This window comes from Temnothorax americanus, unplaced genomic scaffold, assembly GCF_048541705.1.
Source record: "Temnothorax americanus isolate GAGA-0224 unplaced genomic scaffold, ASM4854170v1 Scaffold6, whole genome shotgun sequence".
NCBI lineage: Eukaryota > Metazoa > Arthropoda > Insecta > Hymenoptera > Formicidae > Temnothorax > Temnothorax americanus.
In genome coordinates, this window is record NW_027509751.1 from 1,853,538 (window position 1) to 1,874,958 (window position 21,421).

Here is a 21,421-nt window from a genome sequence, read left to right on the forward strand (position 1 = left end):
GACCCGATTCTCGCGCGAGCGGTGGTCGACACCGTCGGTGGTATGTGTGCACGTGTGTCTTACGACACGCACGTGCATCCGCGCCATTCGCATTCACGATATCGGACATGCCAGATATTCCGGTGGAATCTATATGGTCGGTTGTCAAAAGTGAAAAAAAATAATAATAAAACGAGCCGTGGCGGATGAAATCGTGAAATCCCGGGATTTTCTGGGAATTTTTAAACCTTATCCGTTATAACGTTCTGTTCCAATCCAAAAGAGGAAAAGAGAGACATTTCCGGAATTACTCCGTTAAAAATGCGGACGGCAGATTTCATATTGTTTTAATGAAAAGCGGAAAATGTATCTTTTATTAATTATTATTTATCTAATTTTTCTTAATTTAGAAATTAGAGATTATAACGATATATTCGCGATTATCATACACAATCACATTTTTGTTACATTTATAGTGAACAAGTACAGCGTCATGTGATTAATCGCTCGTATATTACTCAAACATCACTTCGATTCTAATATAAAATCTACGATAGCACCTGGCGGTCGGTTTAAATTTGCTTCCATGTTTAGTAGCTGTTCGATTGAACTGTCACGCCCGCGTCAACGAGATAACAAGATTGCCGTTAATATCACCAGTATTTAATTGATGATACTTTAATGACCGAGTTATTTGATAGAGTTATCAATATGACGTATTATTATAGAGGTTGATCTATTGATTTGATCATTACTTCAGTCACAGTCATTTGTGTGTATATATCGTGCATAAATTATCATAGATAAAATTATCTATAGAATTAGAAAGTAGAGATATAAAAATATTACGATTATCGATTTTTGCACACATTTAAATGATATAAACGTGAATTATATGGAATACTGCGCATCACAATATTTTAGTAATGATGCGTATATATTTTATCATTTAATTTGAAAATAAATGATTGAAATTGATCAATGATATCGCGTAAAGTTTATCCTCGAATATCGTTTAATAATTGCGCTGTAATGTGTATCGATCTGTCATTTGCTATTGATTTTTACAGCCTAAAGGGCTCATTACTCGATTAATTTCACATGAGTAAGTATTACATATATATATTGCAATTAGCTGATATTGAGTTAATTGCTAATGACAAGGTTTAACTGTTATACATGTAAATTAATTCCTCTTTTAATGAAAATTTGAATGATTTATTAATCGCTTTATCCCGAAAGAATTATTAAATCTGATATATCATTATAACTAAATTGAAAGAACAAAGTTTATCTTTGTTTTGTTCAGAAAATAGAAAATTAAATTATTATTATTATTTGTTAATGTTTCACGCGGTTTTATACATTTGAGATAAGAATAAGAACGATAGCAATTGGCACGAATTCAAAACTATTGATTTACTCGGACATCTACGAGCGATAATTTGCTTAATGATATTTAGGTTTGCAACGCAGACGCACTTTAAGCTTTCTTGCGTTTTGATTTTTCGATCGAAACGTCTATCATTTTTTCAAATTAAGAGCATGGAGGAATACGCGAATCGCCGAATACAAGTGGTGAAAGATTATGCGATATTATACAGGAGAAGAGACTGTTTATTAAAATTTTTGAAAAGCAAGATACAGATTATTCGGTATAAAATTATCTTATGATATAGGTTAAATATTTCGTGGACTTACGGACTAGGCTCTGTATACAATGTTTTCTTTTCTGCAAATTATCGCGTAGCGTTGGGTGAACACAAGGTCGCCTCGTATCATTATACGCACAGTGAGATTGAGCAGACAAGAAGTGGCGTGTGTCTTTCCATGTATTTTCGCATTATCATTCGAGACGTGATCGCGACTATTCCCAATGAACAATTAATTTATTAACTCGCATAATTAATTATTATGGTTATTTATCGAAAGTTATTTCGTTCGATTTAATCAGTTAAAGTAGGAATTCCCATTGAGCGATAATGGGAATTGTACATTAACGTCTCATGATATTCGTGGAAATTTTTATGATGCTTGAATCGGAATATTTCGCATCGTACTTTGACTTCCGCGCCGGTTTGAGAGAATATATAATTTGCCCAACATTTTCAGATGGAAAGTGGGATGATACGTGAATCGTCGTCGGAATGGCGCGTGAAATTGACCACTCGATTTTCGAGTTTTCTCCACCGTCCGAGATACGTTCGTTAATTTGCAAGGTGTCGTATCATACAGATTGTAGTTTTCCACGATCGTACTTTTTTATAATGTTATTCTGCGCGACGTAATAAAGAGTGCATTGCAATTAATGTCGGAAGTACACAAAATATCAAAACATTGTTTGAGATCTATTCTTTATATTTTTATAAATATCTTATAGATCCAATATATCTTAAAATGGATTAGCTTAGAATAGATTAATAAATATTAATTTTAAAATATATATGAAATCAATTGTGTGACACTTCTGAAAATTATTCTATACGTATTAGGGTTTTTAAAAAATTCTGTCTTTACAGAATATATTAATGAAATATAGAGTATATACATGCTGCCATTAAAAGGTCGAATAATCTTTTAAAAGAGAATTATAAAATAGTTGTCGTATATATCTCTCTGTTTCCCCTTTTACAGTAATTGCAGCCTAGATTGCCGCAGTCGCGCAATCGCACGCGATTAGCATTTCATCCTTGAATTTCGAATCGAGTCTCTGCTTTTCCGGTCGGCTTGCCATCCTCTCAGTAGGTTCCTAGGTTCTCTTGCCGTCCATCTCGTTCTCTGATGTACATCTCGCGCGCACAGGCAATCTCCTTCCTTTCTCATCGCGTTAACGTACCATCGCCTGAGGTTAATCCCAGACGTTCTCGCCCACCGGTTCTCTGCCTGTGACCCGCGCAAATATTTAGTTAATGTCTATAACCGGCATGCGGGATTCTCCTACGGCCTTTGCACCGGTCCGGTCTGTCGTCGGTCGGCGGTAACAAGGGGCGGTCCTCGAAGCGCCGCAAATCTGCATATGCATGCACCAGTCCGTACGAGCGCATCGTTCCCTCTCTCGCATCAAGCTGCTAGTTTCAGCAGGTTTCCACACCGTTCTATAAAGCGATGCAGAATGCGTATATATGTGAATTCGTCCATTCGCCCGCGTGATCCTTTTTCCACGGCGGCAGCGCTCCATCGCGAAAACACACGCTGGGTAAGTAACCGGAAATTGTACGATTTTATGCAAAATCGTAAACGTTGGAGAGTCGAGATATTCACATACAGAGCTTCGGTGGCGGAAGAAAACCTCGTTTATAATAACTTACGAAATATAATTATATTAATTTATGAAATATATTTTAATATTCTATATAAATGACATATAATTATATGTGTATATGTGGAAATATTTAATATTTAATTGCATAACATCAATTAACATAACTTTGGTTATTCTTTTGCATGCAAATTATACATTATTTTTCCAATCTGTATATATATTTTATATTAATTCTTTTGAAAACACCACAGTATACTGTGTCCAGTTATAAATAATGGGCGGAATTGTAACTATTAAAATAAATAACGAAATAGAGGTTTTTTTTATACAAAACTATTACTATTTTTAAATATTGGATTACAATTTCGGATTTTCAAATCACTTGCTAGGAGCAAAAGTGTTATTTTTACAGGAAAATGATTCGATTTCACACATTATTAATATCAATGTATATTATTATAATTGTAGGTACATATTAAAATTTTGGAATGGCGAAACATAATGCAAATGCTTAATAATACTACTCGATCATATTATCGCGCACTTTTACCTTTTTTCTATTTATTATTCTAAATTACGAAATATAGTAGCGCTTTACTACGTTATGTTCGTGCTTATTGAGGAGGATAATAATAAGAACCGTGGCAGATTTAGTTTCCAAAAAATACATCTTACATGTGCAATGAAATATGGAAATTCTTGGCTGCCATAATCTGTATGCTCACTGAGATGCATTCGAGTTGAAATTGCATGCATATGCCTGCTTGTCAGGAATCGGTATCGTTGCAGAACTGAGTTCTGGGATCCTGGGAACGCGTATATATACGTATAATGTACGCGACACGGGGGTTAGGCGGAGGATTGCTCGGAGGTTCATTAAAGCGACCGATTCGATACCCTACGCGCAGCACAGGCTCGGTCCATAAATCCGGCTTTGTCAGCAACTAGAAATCGTTAATTTCCGAAATGTCACTCTGCACTTCATCCGTTTCAACGCCATCATCCTTCCCTATCGCGTTAGACTATAAAATAGGCTATATATCGCGATAAACCGCCAGAACGAAACTCTCATATTAAGTGCCGTACTAAATTATCTTTCGACACCTTTATTATTATAACAATAATGTTTGTAAGGACATATAATACTCTTTTGGAGTATTAGTTCGTGGACAAGTTATTTCTTTCCATAAAAAAAAGCATTATTACTTACGCTATAAATATTTTCTGAGTATAACTTAAAGTATAATTTTTTTCGAAGAATTGTTTGTTCAGTGATGCACGTTTTTTTATGACTAATTAGACTAATTGATAACGATTGTTTTTATGTTTTTTAATTTTCCGAAATTATTTTAAAAATCAAAGTCGCAATTATTCGAGAGTTATCTTTGGTCCATCATTCAGCATGTCTGTAAATAAATATTACTGAAATGAGGAAGGAAAGAGGCCTCTATACACCCTTTTTTCAACTCTTCTTTTTTTCTAACAAGTAAGGGCGTTATAAAAGACGAGCAAAGCAAAAGAAAGCGTTGCGGAGTTTATTTGCTTTTCTCATCGAGCTAACGAATGTTGGCGAACTTTATGACAGAATTTTTCCTCTCGGAAACGCAAACAATTTTATACAACACTTTTCACTTAGCATTCATTTTATGCTTGAATAATTTTTCGATAAATTTGGTTATACATATATACATATATAACTGTCAGTTCTGTATTTCTAGAAAATTAATTTACTTTTATTTTTTTATGTTTATGTTAGGATATCTAAAAAGTTTAATCCCTCGAGAGATCAACAGACAACTTTTAATAAATAATATGTAAATAATATTTTTGCTTTGTAGAATTTGTGCCAATTATTTATTATTTTTATGTTTTATTATTTGTTATAAATGTCATTGATGCAGAGAAAATGGGATTGAAAAGATTTATAATCTGTTTTTATTGCATTTTTAGAAAACATTTAGACATTCAAAAATATCTAAAAAGAGAGAATAGTCTAATATTCGTAATTGCATATAAAATGTTTGCAAGTATGTAACAGATTAAAAGTATAATTATATGATATGGTAAAAATCATTATTATAGAATTATAAGAAATTGAAATTAAAATTATATAAAAAATGTTATATTATACACTAAGTTTTGTACTATATTTAAAGATGTTTCTAAAAAATGAATGAATTTGGCATCAGTAAAATTATCAGTAAAAGAAGAATTATTTTTCAGCGATGTTTGCTAGCGTTTGGCTGATTTGTTTTTTTAATATTTAGCGGGAAATTTTTTATATATGTTATAAATTTATTTCGGATAAGTCTGTATCAAGTGCGAAAGCGTGAAGTAACGGTTGATTTTCTGGCAGGAGACATTTTCGGGGATAAACGTGCCGAGGACTTTATTAGGTCGCTCGACAAAGGGGTTGAAGCCGCTTTAGTATTCTTCACGGGGCTAAGAGAAATCTGGACTAATTAAAGCAAAACGTGCGCGCCGACGAACGGTTTAATTGTACTTTTCTTCTTTCTGCCAGCTGCCGCATAACTGCCTGCCAACGCGAAGTCGGTCCCATATTAGCACAGATTCTTTGAGGAATACATATGAGTCGACAGTACTTCGATAATTTTGCTTTTTAACACGAGATGTGCTGACAAGTGCTGTGTCGTGAAGTTTCACAAAAAGCGTCATTTATCTTTCTCTATTTGATGAATTACAGCTAATCTGGTATTTTCTCTGAAAGTCGCTTGAACTTACTTTCCATTCAATAAAAACAAGTTTTGATTTGTCATATAATTGGCGAAAGAATTTGTCGCAGCATAAAATAATTATGTTTTATTATGCAATATAAAGTGAATTAATTTGAGAGCATTTCTTATAATTTTAAATAAAGAAATTAAACTTGGTATAATATAGTAAAACATTACTTGTTTTTATACAAGTAGAATCACGCCATATTGTTTTAATTTGAATTGCAAACAAGTTAATTAAGTTTTGCTTACATAATGATGTTCACTTATGATTGCACGAGTACGGATTGTGTTTTGAAATTTAAGTTTCTAGAAAGAAAATGCTACTGCAGCACAAAAGTATAGTCTCTGAATTAATTCTTTCTTTTTATATATTTTTGTGACTCTCAAGATGTTTTGAGCCTTCGTTATATAAAGTAACTCATTTGCTTTGCGAACTGTTTCGTTGCTACTCCTCAGAATTCTCGCATCGAGTTCTCGCTCCAGGCAAATATATTTTTTCCCAATTCTTTCGCTGCGCGGTACTCACTCAGCTCTCCTTCGCATAACTAAACTATTTTACTCGGTGCAAACGCCCTTCGATCCTTCCAGCGTCTCTCCATTTATAACATAGCACGTGTTCTTAAAAGAGATTTTTATCTCGCGATCGAGTAATATGCTATGGTTAAAAATTAGTCCGTTACAAAAAGAAATTATATATAAGAACGACAAGAGGATAATCTTATTAATATTTACTTCAGGGTACGCGTGGATGCTTAAAATTAGAACTATTTTCAATCTATTAATGAAATTTTTTTATCTTCTATTTTTTATTCGCATTTGCTTCATTTTTCTGTTTCGGTATACGTAAAATAATTTTATACAACGTTTTTGCAGATATTATTATATAGCCGCTATTCAGTTAAGCGGCTTATTATCTGTTGTGAAAAAAAAAGTTATTTGCAAAGAACGAGACTTTTTCATTCGCGCAAATACCGATGGTTTTAGGATATATATTAATATTCTTTCAAGCATAAACGTAAAGCCGATTTGTTGTGATTGCTACCAAAATGAAATTTTCAAGGGATTATGACTAATACGAGGAGGAGAAAATACTTTTCTAAACTTTCATCGGCTTTTGCCATACATCCTTTTATCGTCAAAGTATCTTTTCCCACATTATTACGATGATCGGCTTAACACTGGCCATACGCATCGTCCTGCGATGTAAAGACGCGTAATTAAATGGGAAACGTATAAGAAAAAGTTTGGCACAGCGGAGCAATGAGCACCGGTGCGAATTAAATTATAAGCCAAGTTGAAAGTACAGTCATAATATTTTCTTGGAGAAGAATAAAGTTAAGAGTTTAATATCTTTTTCTCATTCATCCGGCTTTAAAATAAAACGAATAATACAAAATATAATACGAAATATAATCGGCCGTCTTTATATAACTTGCATAGAATTTATTCTAATTAATATATGCGCGACCATATAAAATATACCTATATTTTCAACATTTACAAAGTTTAATATATATAATAATGCGTACTTTATGCAATTTTTATACTAATCTTCCCTAATAATTACATGGACATAAAAATTACTATGATTTTTATTACATGACTCCGACGTATCTTCTCTTGTGTTATCATCTCATTCTAACGTGTATATATTTTATAATTATAAATGTGTAAATATTATTTTTGTGCAAGTAGAATTTGATGCGTGTATCGCAGCTTAAAATATGTATATACTCAAACGTGGTTAAGTTCCGGGCTAGCTTCGAACGATCCCTGATCATTCGACGGGTGAACAATTACACGGGCATTTGGTACAGCACGTTGCGCGCCCACGCGACAATAGCTTCCTAATGCTCTTAATACCTGCCATAATTCTGGGGCATGATATTCGTGGGTGTACATTTCGTAGCGTAGCATTGTGGCAACGTTTTAGCGTAATTGGTCCGGCCACACGGATGAGATTTGCCCCACGGTGTTTTCTCGCTTTCTCGTGGGATTCACCGCTCGGCGATTATATTATAGTGTTAAAGCGTCAGTGCATACGCGTAAACATGCCGCGTAATGAGCCGGTTGCATTCGCAGACACGAACAGCATGGCTACCCGCATCATTTGCTTTTCCTCTTTTTCCGTACGATTCATATCGCGAAAGCGAGTTTGTCGTGTGATTTACGCACCAAATTGCAGTTGGTCACAATTTATATTTTATTGTTCCAAATATACCACGAAAAATGGAAAGAAAATATATATACAAACGGTAAATACAGTATATTTGATGCACGACAGTAGAATAAATGTAAAGATAAGACTTATAAAAAGATATTTCTTTTATAATAATTTATTCTTAACTAGCATGCCCCGCCGGGCTTCGCCCCGGAGAACATGTGTATTAAGACACGCAAATAGTTTCTCTCTCTCTCTCTCTCTCTCTCTCTCTCTCTCTCTCTCTCTCTCTCTCTCTCCCTCTCCCTCTCCCTCTCCCTTTCCCTCTCCCTCTCCCTTTCTCTCTCCCTCTCCCTCTGTCTCTGTCTCTGTCTCTGTCTCTGTCTCTGTCTCTGTCTCTGTCTCTGTCTCTGTCTCTCCCTCCTCTCTCTCTCTCTCTCTCTCTCTCTCTCTCTCTCTCTCTCTCTCTCTCTCTCTCTAGATGGGTAACCTTCGTAGGCAAAAACCAAGTCGATATCTCATCGGACTCAGGAGATATTGAGAAAGTCGTGAAAACACATTTTACCCCTTTCCACCCCCTTAGGGGTTGAATTTTTAAAATTCCTTTTTTAGTGGGTGCTTACGTCACGAAAGGAATACACTCTCCAAATTTGAAGTTTCTAGGTTCAGGGGTTTGGGCTGGGGGTTGATGAGTCAGTCAGTCAGTCAGGACATCTTCCTTTATATATATAGATTAATTACTAATCAAGTATTATTATAGATCGATGAAAGTAAATAAAAGTTTTGGTGATTACGTTGGTTGAAGGAATTAACTTTGCAATTATAATTAATAGAGATCATAAAATGGAAATATAAATATTTTATTAACTTTTATTTTATACGCAGTCTCAGTTTTTATGGGATGTTTCACGGATTTGTTATTTTTAAAGGGTATTACGTGCTCGGATTTTTATGGCTTGCAGCACGTATACGATATGCTTTTTGTAAGGAAGAAACCTCCCCTGTTTTCAACCCGTCAATTTTCCATCTCGAAAAATAATGTTTCACTCTTGTCATACGAATATCTAGTATACTTCTGCCATCAGATATAGCCGTAACGTGGAACCCGGATATGTAAAAGAAATTTCACTATATGTTGTCCATTTGAATTTTTATTGCATATTAAAAGAATATGACAATTGCGTCATATATAGAATGTCCTAAAAAAATTTGACATTTGTAAATTGAATATTTGCAAGTACATATTTTTTAATAGATTAATGTTCATGAAATTGATTCACGATAAAAAAAGAGGAAATTAGCGAGTTATAGTTTTGATAAAGAAAACAGTGACATATTAAGAAATAGAAAAGATGGATATATTGTTATGTTTATATAATAATAACGCTATATAATGTATTAAATGTTTCTACATATACCTACGGTATTTTTCCTCCTATTTAAAATCTCTTGCATACCGCATTCTAACGAGTGCATTCTGAAACCACTGTATGACATGTACAATGTGCGTGTTTTTTCTTTTTTAACCACACGAATGCGTAATAGCTTTCGCTGTTATATCCCAACTCTACCATTCGGCACTCGTGCGAATTAACGCGATATTCCACGAAAAAAATATCTAGCCTGGTAAAATATTTGGCCGACATCTACGCAACCGCAACTGTACTTCTCTTGCGCATGTTTGCCGTGAGTTTTCTATCGTTGCGGATACATGGTTTCAGAGTACAAAGCAGGAGAGATAGTAGCGAGATCAAGACAGAAAATGTTGCACGGTAAAATGAGAAAGATAGCGCCAGATAAAACTCGAAAAGAGTTGAGAAAGGAGATTCCGCGCAGTGTGTTCTGTATATTAGTATACGTTTGTGCATGTGCAGCTACGCTCTGGAAACGTACCGTATTACTGCAGTGCGCAGTATTTATTTGTTTTAATTTTATTTCATCTCTCTCTCGCGTGCGTTAATCACGATTAAATCCCCTCTCCCTCTCTCATTCTCTCTATCTCTAGCGGTGGACGGAAAAAAAGAATTCCAAATTTTATGAGCCGTTTCCGAGTAATCGTGAATCGAGGGACTTCCCCTCTTTAAAGAAAATCGAGGAGCTTGAAGTGAGCTTTCCGATCTAAAGAGGGGTCTCGAGATAGAATACTCCGTAGACGGCGCGATGAGCACCACTCTGTGCCTCGCTCTGTGCGGTAGATTCTCGTTTATTATTTTTAACGCACAGCTTTCCACGGTGCTTGCACGGTGAAAAAAAAAACGTCAAAAAGCTAGTGATGTTGAGGATGGTATAGTTTTGTGATATATGGCTCGCTTGTGTCTGAAAAGTGGTGAAGTGCAAGTTCAAAAGAGGCACAATATTTTTCGGCTAAATGGAAGTATTAAGATATTTTAAAGTATACATTTGAGAATCTTGGAAAATTTTTTTAAAAAACTGACTTTTTTTGTCTTACGAAAGACAGAAAAGGCAAGTTACAAACGTCTATGAAAAATTTGAATTGTGCATGTTTCTGCAAGATTGCAGATTGCAGTTATAGGGATGTAATATAAGAAATATATATGAAAAATGTATTATATTAGAGATATGTGTATATAGAAAGACAATTACGGTATTATAAGATGAGTATATTATTTGAAACGCACATCTGAATTTTTCGAATCGGAACCCGATTATTATTGCCATCCACTAGAAGAATTTTGAAAATTTCGCGACGAAACCTTCGCGCATGTTCCGCGCGAATTTATGCACGATGCACGCCCCGTGCGCCGCGTAGTTTCCTTGCCGGGAAATTCCTTTCGGACAATAAACCGTAGATCATGACAAATAGCCGAGACGCGGTGGGCGGTACCGGGTAGCATCAAGCGGGTTAATTTTTAACTCCCCCTCGTAACCAAGAGATTTATCGCACCAGCCTTTGTTAAGCCAACGCTCTATATACATATATATACATATATATATATATATATATATATATATATATATATATATATATGTATGTATATACGTGTGTGTCACTCTGTGCGAGGCCACGATTTATATATGCATTCGCGAATGTGCATCAGTGCAACGCGTGCGCGCGCGCTTTTGTAAAAAGAGAGAAAAAAAGCTTTAGCCCGGACCAGGGCTTATGCGCAACGATATCTTCGAAAATTGGTTGATCGATGTTTTTGCCATCGTAGAATATAATATCTCTCTCCGCTATATTGTCGTGGCTCAATTTCCCCTCTCGATCGTCTATTTTTTCCGCATCGGCGACACGGCGCGGCGGCGGTGTTCCTCTTGAAGTATTTCGGACGACAGTCCCAAACAAAATACAAAAGTTTGAATTAGCCACCGAATGCCTGTTAGCGGTCTGATTAAAATGCATTTTCCCGTTCCACTTTAGCTACGGATCGTATTTTTCCTTTAGAGGGAAATACGTACACATTGACGCGGTTTGGGTCCATTTATCAGAGGAAGCTGGAGACATTCAAGATTCATAGAGGAGGATTAAAAAATAAAGCCGAAAGTATATATCACTGATACTCTCTCGTAGTTTGCTTAATTAAAGCGCAACAATGTCCCAAAGCCGAAAGTGCGGGACTTTTTCTTCTCTCTTGTCGGATTAATTTTATTTGCTTTGCAATTTGCTCCGTTTCACGAGTTAATGGAATCTGATTACGATATCTTTAAATATACGTTTATTGAATATCAACAGACTACTCAGATATTGCAGAAATATTATATTAATGTATTAGATGACATATCATACTTGAATAAATACGGTTACCTCGCTTACGAGAGAATTGAATCTGCGAATATTAAATCCATAAATCGTTATACATGGAAAGAGAGATAGAGTTAATGAAAAAGAATTATGCAATATGATACACGTAGTATTTTATTTATTGCATCAATATCTCTATAATGAGCAATTAAACTATCTTTTCAACGCATAATCTTATTTTGTCTTCAATGTCTTGTTTATTCAATATTTATAAAGATGATATTATAGGCTATCTTTACGCATAATATAGATTTAAAAAAATATTATAATTATCGCTCACCTATTTTTTATATCGCTACTCAGCCGTGGGCAATTATCTTTAATTAGCAGCATAGATCGAGAAGTAACGCGTCTTTATATAGCCGCGAACGCGGGCCGCACGCATTTATACCGGTCATTTATCAACACCCCTTACCAACACTCTCCTCGCTGATTTTCGGTCGTTGACAGGCTACGCTCAAAATAGTATGCACCCTTCGTGCTGGAACAATTGCGCGGGGAGCTGTCGTTGTAAAGAAGACCGAACAATGGCCGCTTTACAAGCGTCATCCACGTCCTATAAATCATAGCGAGCGGCGGGACATCTTTTTATCCAAAGTTATGCTAGAAACATTAGGTCACTGTTCTCTTGTAAATATGCAGAAAAATTGTGTCAAATCTGACACTTTCTTTGTTAAAATTAAGAAAATCAAACGCCAGTTATAAATCAAGTAATCAAGTTGAATATGTAATTAGTACAATTTATTTATCTTTACATGAAACAAATTTAGTGTATCTATGATAATTCTCTATTTCTGATTTAATTTCTACTTAAATTTCTGAATCGATTTGGCTTTGTAATGAAATCTTTCAATCGTAATGTAACAATAAGTTTCATCTATTATATATGTTCGATTATTACACACAAGGATTTGGCTTTCACTGATAATTATTATCCATTTATGATAGTCTGCAGATATTTATCATATAGTCCCAATTATTATCATTTTAATGCAGTTCTCTATTTGTGAGGTTCAACTCTTGGATTGAAAACTAATTACAATGAATCTTCTATCTCGCATTCGTATACGGTTCGCGGCTCGTTGTGTATAAATAACGACGAGGGCTCCTTTCTGTATGTGCGCACTCTCGGGAGTAATTTCCTCTAATTAGAACAAAATTACTAATTACGTTCCGCGCAACATGCAATTAATTTTCGGTGGGATATCTGCGAGGAGAGGGAGATATATGTACAACTTCCCATTTCTTCTTCCCGAGTTAACGTTAGCGGCGCCGGAAAGGGAGGTGGAATCTCGCTACGAGCAAGATGTATGAGCTCCGAGTGCAAGCAGCCAATCTCTGTCAGATCTTGCTCTTTCTCTTTACCTACCATCACGTTTTTTTCAAGCGATTTCTCCGGAAATTGGTGTGTCAGATAGTACGCCGAGACGTACATTTTCGTAGAGGTCGTGGTTGCTCTTTTAATTATACGCATCACTGCGTTTTGGCTTTTATCGTAATCGTAACAGACATTTTACCCATCCGTCTTTTCTCCCACATTGAATTCTTGCTGTAATAAATATTATTTATTAATTACATTTAATAAACAATACTTGTCCATCATTCGAGAAAAATCGGTATGTTAACTTCTGGAATCGTTTTCATAAAGATGTGATTTAATATAATTATTTAATTAATAACTGCTGATTTATATACAAGTTGATAACAATTAGAATAAAATAGCAATTCATTATTTTAACTCATTATTTTAATATAATTTTAATATGTTGTGTTTATCAATGAAAAAATTAATAATAACGTACATTTGTAATTGGATATAAGATATAAAGTCTTTAATAAGCCTTTCCATTTTTGCTAATCGGGATGACAATTTTGCTAATTAGAGGACAATCTGTTTACAAATTTTCCTTTGCGCTGTTTCAGAGAGAGTTGGTCTATATCTTACATTACTCCCATTGCAAGATCTCTTTTCTTATTCTTTATTCTACACTACTTGCCGGTGTTCAGCGGCATTTTATTTACCGTGAAATTCGTCACAACGAAGCATAAGAAAGTCGCATAGTTTTACATTTTACGCGACGACGATTTGCTTTCTTACTGTCATTTTTGTGGCGTCCCAAGATCCTTCTTTGCTCTTCCTAAGGTATAAAGAGGAGTTGCAATTTATCTTCCCTAATTTTTATTTTAACCGTATAATATTATTTTAGCCGTTTAAAGAAGAAAATATTATAACTTGAAACTTATATTATGATATTTATAAATCTAGATAAAAATATATATTAATAATTATATCGTATTTTGTTTAAGTGTACTTTCATAAAAAGATGTTGAGATTGTAAAAATAAACTTTCACATGTCTCGGTAGATATTTAGGACGTTAGTTTGTACCTTATATACATTTTTTTTATGCTAGCAGATTTGCATTTTTTATTTGTTTATTTGTCCATTCTTTCTATAAATTTTATACGATTCCGTGCTGTAAAACTTGCACACGTAATCATCTTACGACAGCAAAAATAGAATAGTTGAAACTATAATAACTATAAACTATAATTCCACGTAATCTTCTTTTAAAATAGAAGGAACAAAAATATGTATATAATATTAAAAAATGTTTATATATATATATATATATATATATATATATATATATATAGTCGTCACTTGATTTCGCAAAAGCCAGCCATTGAAATTCTTTATGAATAAATCCTTCTGGCGAAAGCCAAGATTAATGTACGCAACTAGACAAAATGCGTTAATTATTCCGCTTTATTGGCCGCAGATTATTCAGGAAGGGCATGTCTCTCACGATTTCTAATTTTATATGAGTTTTGTGCGCCTTTATAAATCGCGTGGATCTTGCCATGATCTAAAGAAGAAGCCTCGCATTTCACGCGACAACGATTTACTTTCCTTCGTATAGTGCTTCGTGCGAGAATGATTCCACGAGAGTACGTGCTGCGGATAACGACGCGGATCATGTTATTTGCGGTTTCTACTCTTTCCCTAATGCATTTACGGTACTTTCTTCAATTTGGTACGCATATGGATTGATTGATGCAAAATTACTCAACTTTAAAGCTTTCAGTCATCTCACTGTTATTGCTCGATTACTGATCGAAATGACAACCAACCTAGCGAGTTTCTATAGATGTCTTGGTTCTGTAAATTAAAAATTGCAAACTTGATTTAGTCATTGGATGCTAAGGCAGATATATTTTATGATGCTAAATAGAACGCACATTATGCATAATGTTAACTCTTCTCGTAAATTTATTGATTTATTTCAAATTTCAATATGCTGATGATTACACAGTTTCGTCATTAGAGATACAACTTCCGCAACAGCGACCTTAATATCCATTTATTATAACTGTAAACTTCTATTGGAATTTCTCTCTAACGTCATGAGTGGGAGTCTTTAGAAAAAATTTGATTCTATTGATTTTTAAACTTTGACGTACACTTCATAATTATGAACATCGGCGGGCAGCCAAAACTATGGACGTTCTCTCGTGTTTTTTGTTTGATCAAGATCGTTTTGTGGATATAACCGTAGAGACCGTACAGCAAAGGAAAATGTAAAAAAAAGAATACCGTTTTAATCAATCTATTTCAGCACGCGCGGGGCTTTATTTCTATACGCGTTTTGGTCCGCTTTCTCTCTCTCTCTCTCTCTCTCTCTCTCTCTCTCTCTCTGTCTTTCCTGAATGCCTTGATAGCTATATAAATATTCTATCCGCGTGGTTTCGCGATCGTGATTGCGCAACTGCGACATTGCGGCGCGATAGCGATGCGGAGGCGCGAAACAGGCTTAAGTCGACGCGACGGGGCATCACTTTCGTTCTCGGTTCCGGTTCAGGGTCGCGGACGACCCACTTCAGGGTCACGACAGTGCGCCCCGAGAAGCCCCCGGGTTCCGCACGCGCGTGTCGCATACATATGCGCGCACAAGCATATATGGTCGCGTGAAACGAGAGATCTGGTCAGAAACGATGATATAGCAGTCACTTGAAATATTCGATTGGGAGCAATCGAGACGAAATGGGAACGAACGGTAACATTAAACTCATGATGCTCTATCTGGGTGTTCTAAATAAGGATTGATAGAAAGTAAAGATTATTCGCTTGATTGTATTAACTTCTTCGCCAAAAAATACCAAGCGATCAAATGATATTCACCATGAAATTCCATTAACGCCGCTATAATATTAAGAGATATGAATGCGCAGGAAAGTCTTCAACCTTCTTTCTCTTTTTTTATAATGTCGGAAGTGAAGTATGTACAAATCATATATTTATACATCACGACAAACCGGATTTTATTTATTATAATGAGAGATTTCTAAAGAGATAAGTATAAAAAATAAAATTTTTCAGTACGTCGAGGTAAATCTTTTGAAGTTGTATATATTTGTATGTACGATAAAAAAAGTTATACAAAGCTTACAAGATTGGACCTTTTCATGCACTTGCTTATTCAAGACGTGGAGCTTAAATCCATCCTTGATGTTTCTTTTTGATCTGCGATAGATACGGAGCGTATACCTTTTGCTTGAATCTTTCTCTAAGAGGAAAGAGCTGACACTATTTCGATCTCTAACGCGATAGATAGTCTGATGCAACATCTGTGCTACCTTTATTTAGAATTTTCTACAGTTGCTATACGTGTGCTCGCATTTGTTGCGACAGATTCTTGAAATTCAAGAAATTGAAGACAGCTCGTTCCACTTGCCTAGTGAACCTGTAAGATTGCGCGGAATAAAAAGGACGTCCGAGGAAATCTTTTGAATGCGCACATACAAAAGCGTAAGGCGCATCGAGCTTCGATGGCTTTTCCGATTGAATAGTTTTTTATATAAAAAGTACGCTATTAGTAAGATTGTGCTAACGATTGTGTGAATAATTGTACGATATCGCTGTTCAATTATAGGGAATCGATACATCGATGCATGTACAAAAATTTTTTAAATAAACAGTCTTATTTGTAATCATGCTAATCAAATATACGTTTTGATGAATACGCATAAAAAATATTTCGAAAGCATTATTTTCAAAAAGGGATGTAAACCGTGACACAATCGTGCTAAATTGCGACGTAATCTGGATAAATTCGGCGTTATTCTATATTTTTTATCGTTTTATTTTATTACGTTGACATGCCGATGAATGTAATCACGATTTATTTGTAAAGCATTTATTATGTCACGCACAGATGTGACAAACTATTACAATGAAAATCAGATGAAGATATATTAAACATAAAAAGAATTGCATTGATAAATTGTACGATAACTTTACTGAATCACTGCGCGCTTTATAAAAAAAATATAATTAAAGCTAACAAACGTGTAATAATAAAGCAACAATAGAATATCTTATAATCAAACTGGTATAGAAATATGTAAATAGCGAATTATAATCACTTCGAGGTCAATCTCGTTAATGAGTTTTGCATATACATGTACTTCTTTCTCCGATAAGTATAGCGAACAAACTGAAGTTAGTTTTATATATATCGTGGCTCGTGGTGTCTCTCGTTATAATATTATTAATCCATAGTTTGTCGTGCGACTTTAATGTTGTTGGGGAAAATGAAGACATCATGATGCGTGTATATGGTTAATTGTTTTAAGATACTGTCGCCAACTTTTAATGCGGCGAGATTAGTTTAGATATGATTTATTTTATTAACAAATTAATTTTTGTCATAATAAAATTATCATATTATTAAGTTATGAAGTGGATTCAAATTTATATGTACAATGTACATTCATAACGTTATTGCAGATGTGACGCTCGCTAAAGAATAGATATAAGAGAAATAAAGAGGAGAAGGGCGCAGAATTTCTTAGAATAATTTAATTTTTTGGAATAAATTTTTATTCTCAAGCACTTGCCGTCACGTTACATTAAATATGGAAAGTAAAAGGAATTCTCTCGCAAGCTTGGCAATCCCACCTTCACGAATAAGTCGCCAAGTAATAGAATTTAAATTGAAAGCGAACGGCAGTCGCGCATTAAACATTAAAAGGGAAAGATCGTTTTAATGATGATAACGGGATTTCAACGCGAGACATTTCACGAAATCGCGCGAAACCGTCCGTATTTTTGCGAGAATTGCCTTGCAGATAAAGCGGAGAAGAAAAGAGCGATGGAAGTTAACCGCTTTTACGTGTAACAGCTGTAATACGAAAGACGGTAAGCCGACCGTGTTCGTTTCTGATGGACATCATGAAGGGACGATATCTCACTCTCTTTTAAGCGTCGCCGGGATGCATTTCTTTCGCTCAAGATAATATATATAGTTGAGATTACGCAGCTTCAAAATCTCATTTGTGAATTACGACGTTTGCGATGACACACAACTGAATATTAATTTTTTTTCACTGTGCAATTAGATAATATCTTTTTTATTCAACGAAAGAATAATCGTTTACGAAATAATAAATAATAAGTAACAATATATTAATTCCTATATTAGAACACATATACTTTATTAAAATGTATTATATAATGCTAAATAATGAGCAATTAAAGATTTTATTAAACAACCTGAATAATTATATCGTTTGGATAGCAGAATTAATTTTTATTAATTTAATATGTTCATCCTTTTTTTTTTTTTTTTTTTTTTTTTATATTTACAATATTTTATCGCGCTTCCAAATATTTCGTGATGATTAGAGCCATAATCCAGTTCGCAGATTTTATTTGCAGCAATGTGATCTGTATATCGTTCTAATAAGAGTTTTATCCGGGATATCTCCGCTTTTTCTGTCCCCACGAAGTCGCGCCGAACATCCGTAATTCACGGTGACTGTGGACGCGGGAGCTTTAATCGCGGTGCCGTGAGTCATTAATTACTCGATCGCGACATGCGATACAATCGATCTCGCGGCTTGTTTCATCGATCGATGGTCCCGGTCACCACCCATCTCCGTTAATTGATTTCGCTCGACGTGTCGCGCGAGCGCGAACGCGAGTGGCCGCCGCGATAATTATCGTGCGCTCGAGTTGCGGTGTCACGACCGTGAGAACCACGATGGAAAAAAGGCCAGAACGATTTTTGCCCCGTCGCGTTTTACTGCGTGATAAATTTCGATCGTAACGCCGTAGGGCAGCCAGGGTGTTGCTATCGATGTTGATAGTCATGGAGTACTAATCCTGTTAATATGTATAGCTTTCATTTTGTTAGTAAGTAATATTAACTCCACAGAGAACTTTTATTTGCTGATTTTAATACATCTGTTAATTGCAGTAGAGTGAAAGACATTATGAATTGTCTGACTACATTCCAGCATTTTTCAATATACACAGTTTTAATAAAAAAATTTTTACAATTTGTCATATCGTAACGACGAACAACGTTTAAAAAGTAGATTTACGAGTCGGATTTAACGTTATTTTTTCACAATCAGCTGATTCTTACAGTCTACTAAATAAAATTAATACAGTAACCATTGCAACACTTCGTACATTCCCTTTCATTTTCCTCTCCACAGTATTCAACTTGCCGCGTGTATTTCTATATTTTTGTCTGTCGCTTCAATTACATAGTACGATCACGTTTCTTCGTATGAGATACGCGGATCGCTTCCATTTATCTCGCTGTTCGTTATTCTATGTCAAAGAGAAACATAGAAAAGTTTGTTCTATCGGCTAACATTGAAGACACAGGACGAAGCGAACATATCACATTTAATTGTATAAAAACATTCTTAACTATATATTGTGATTCTTCACTGTATATTATAATTACGTATATTATCAATATATCAATTTACTTAATATCTAGAATTTATATAGCATATGTATATCTTATATATCTTTGATTTTATCTACATTAATTTTTTATATTAAACAATTTGAAAGATTGTGAAGATTTATGACCTTTAATTACGGCTGTCAAATTTGCTCCCTATGGATTAGCACGTTATCACTCGAAGCCCCTCAGATACGATATATCTTTTTTATCTTTCAAATATTAGAAATGCTGTCGCACTAATCGCGTTATAGGTAATCGACTGAGCTTTTGTTTGCGATGATAGAAATCTTATATTTAAAAAATTTTATTGGCAATATAAAAGTTTTTCAACAAGCAATTATTGCTTTTATACATGTACAATTTAAACATTTTGGCCTAAATTTTTTTGAAATTATATCGTAAAGAAAACCGTCATTTTTGTTTCTTACGTTCGTGGCTAGACAAACACCGCTTTGTTCTCCAAACGAGTTTCCGCATCTGGAAGCGCCGTTTTAACTCCGGGCAAGCTGACACAATTCCTCATGGTGCTCGCCATTGGCTGATCGCTGATGCTGAAATAAAGAGAAATGCCGGAAGCATCCGGCGACCATTTATTGTTACCTACGGTGTTGTATCTCTCCTATATGTTCTTGCATCAGTATGCCGCGCCACAACCGACCGATTTTTTATTACGCGTTACATATGTATAAATAAAAAAAGATTGCATTTAATTTGAGAAGTGTAGGGTAAGTGTATCTAGTTAACGAGCTACTAATATTAGTATTAATTTTATAACAAAAATTTTTGTTACATAGAAATATTATTTTTATCGTACCTGTATATTCTTTAAAAGCGTCAATTAACAGTTTGAATTCTTGAATACTGTCAATTTAACGCGAGAGACGTGCTATCTGAAATTTCTTGCTTAAAAGAAGGACATTGCGACTGATGAAATCAAGTAGTTTCGATATACACCGCCGTACGTTCCCGAGAGCATCCCCTTCTTCAATGTCCCTCGTTTAGGACACAGCCGCTGCTACCGGGCGTCGAATGCATAGCGATAGCCTTATTTCGCCATGGCTATCCCATTTTTCGCCGTTCATTACCTCTCGTAACCCCACAACTCGCGCAAAAGCAAAAATAAAAGGAGAGCAGCTATATAGCAGAATTTCTGAAACTGTAATACGGTAGAACCGCATACGGGGATCGAGCGACGCCATATGGCGAAGGAAACGTTTGCGTTCTAATACGCGATTTTATGAAAATACATTCGCTTCAAGCGCTTCGGTGGAAACCGACTACCAGTATTTACGTATGTAAGACATGTCTTTACTGGTGTACCATCATTCTATATCATTGGACACTGACACTGCAAGTAACATGTTACGTTCGATATTGATGGTCTTATTAATGGAGAGGCGTGTCTTAAACATTTTAGTACACCAAAGCAGTATATAGCTTCCATTAAATACACATGATGCATATTTGATATTTGAACTTCGGTATTTGAGATCTGTTTGTTGCATCAACTCTCGGGCATAAATGTTTCGTGAAATTAATGTCCATGGTAGGGGGGTTTTTCATATAATATTAAAGAGAAAGAAAATCTAATTGATATATATAGATTGTTTCTCGCAAAAGATATATACGTATTTTCTTTTTGAATAAAAAGTATATACGTATCAGAACAAACTAACTGCACTTATTCCCATTTCAGAAAATAAATGCTTGCATTACTTTTCTTTTTTTCAAATTTCACGTAAAAGTAACG

At 34.9% G+C, this 21,421-nt stretch overlaps 1 protein-coding gene across 3 annotated transcripts in view; it reads left to right on the forward strand.

Annotated features, from left to right (window-relative positions):
* The window catches only part of Pgant2 (polypeptide N-acetylgalactosaminyltransferase 2), a 191,559-nt gene that overhangs the window by 15,224 nt on the left and 154,914 nt on the right, over positions 1 to 21,421 (forward strand). Inside the window, exon 1 of one of the 3 annotated variants that reach the window (XM_077419931.1) lies at positions 3,052 to 3,175. The exons of the other annotated variants lie outside the window; for them this stretch is intronic. Coding sequence (XP_077276057.1) covers positions 3,092 to 3,175 — 84 coding nt within the window. The 5' untranslated portion in view covers positions 3,052 to 3,091. Of the gene's footprint in view, positions 1 to 3,051; positions 3,176 to 21,421 lie in introns of those variants that run through there. 3 annotated transcript variants of the gene reach the window in all.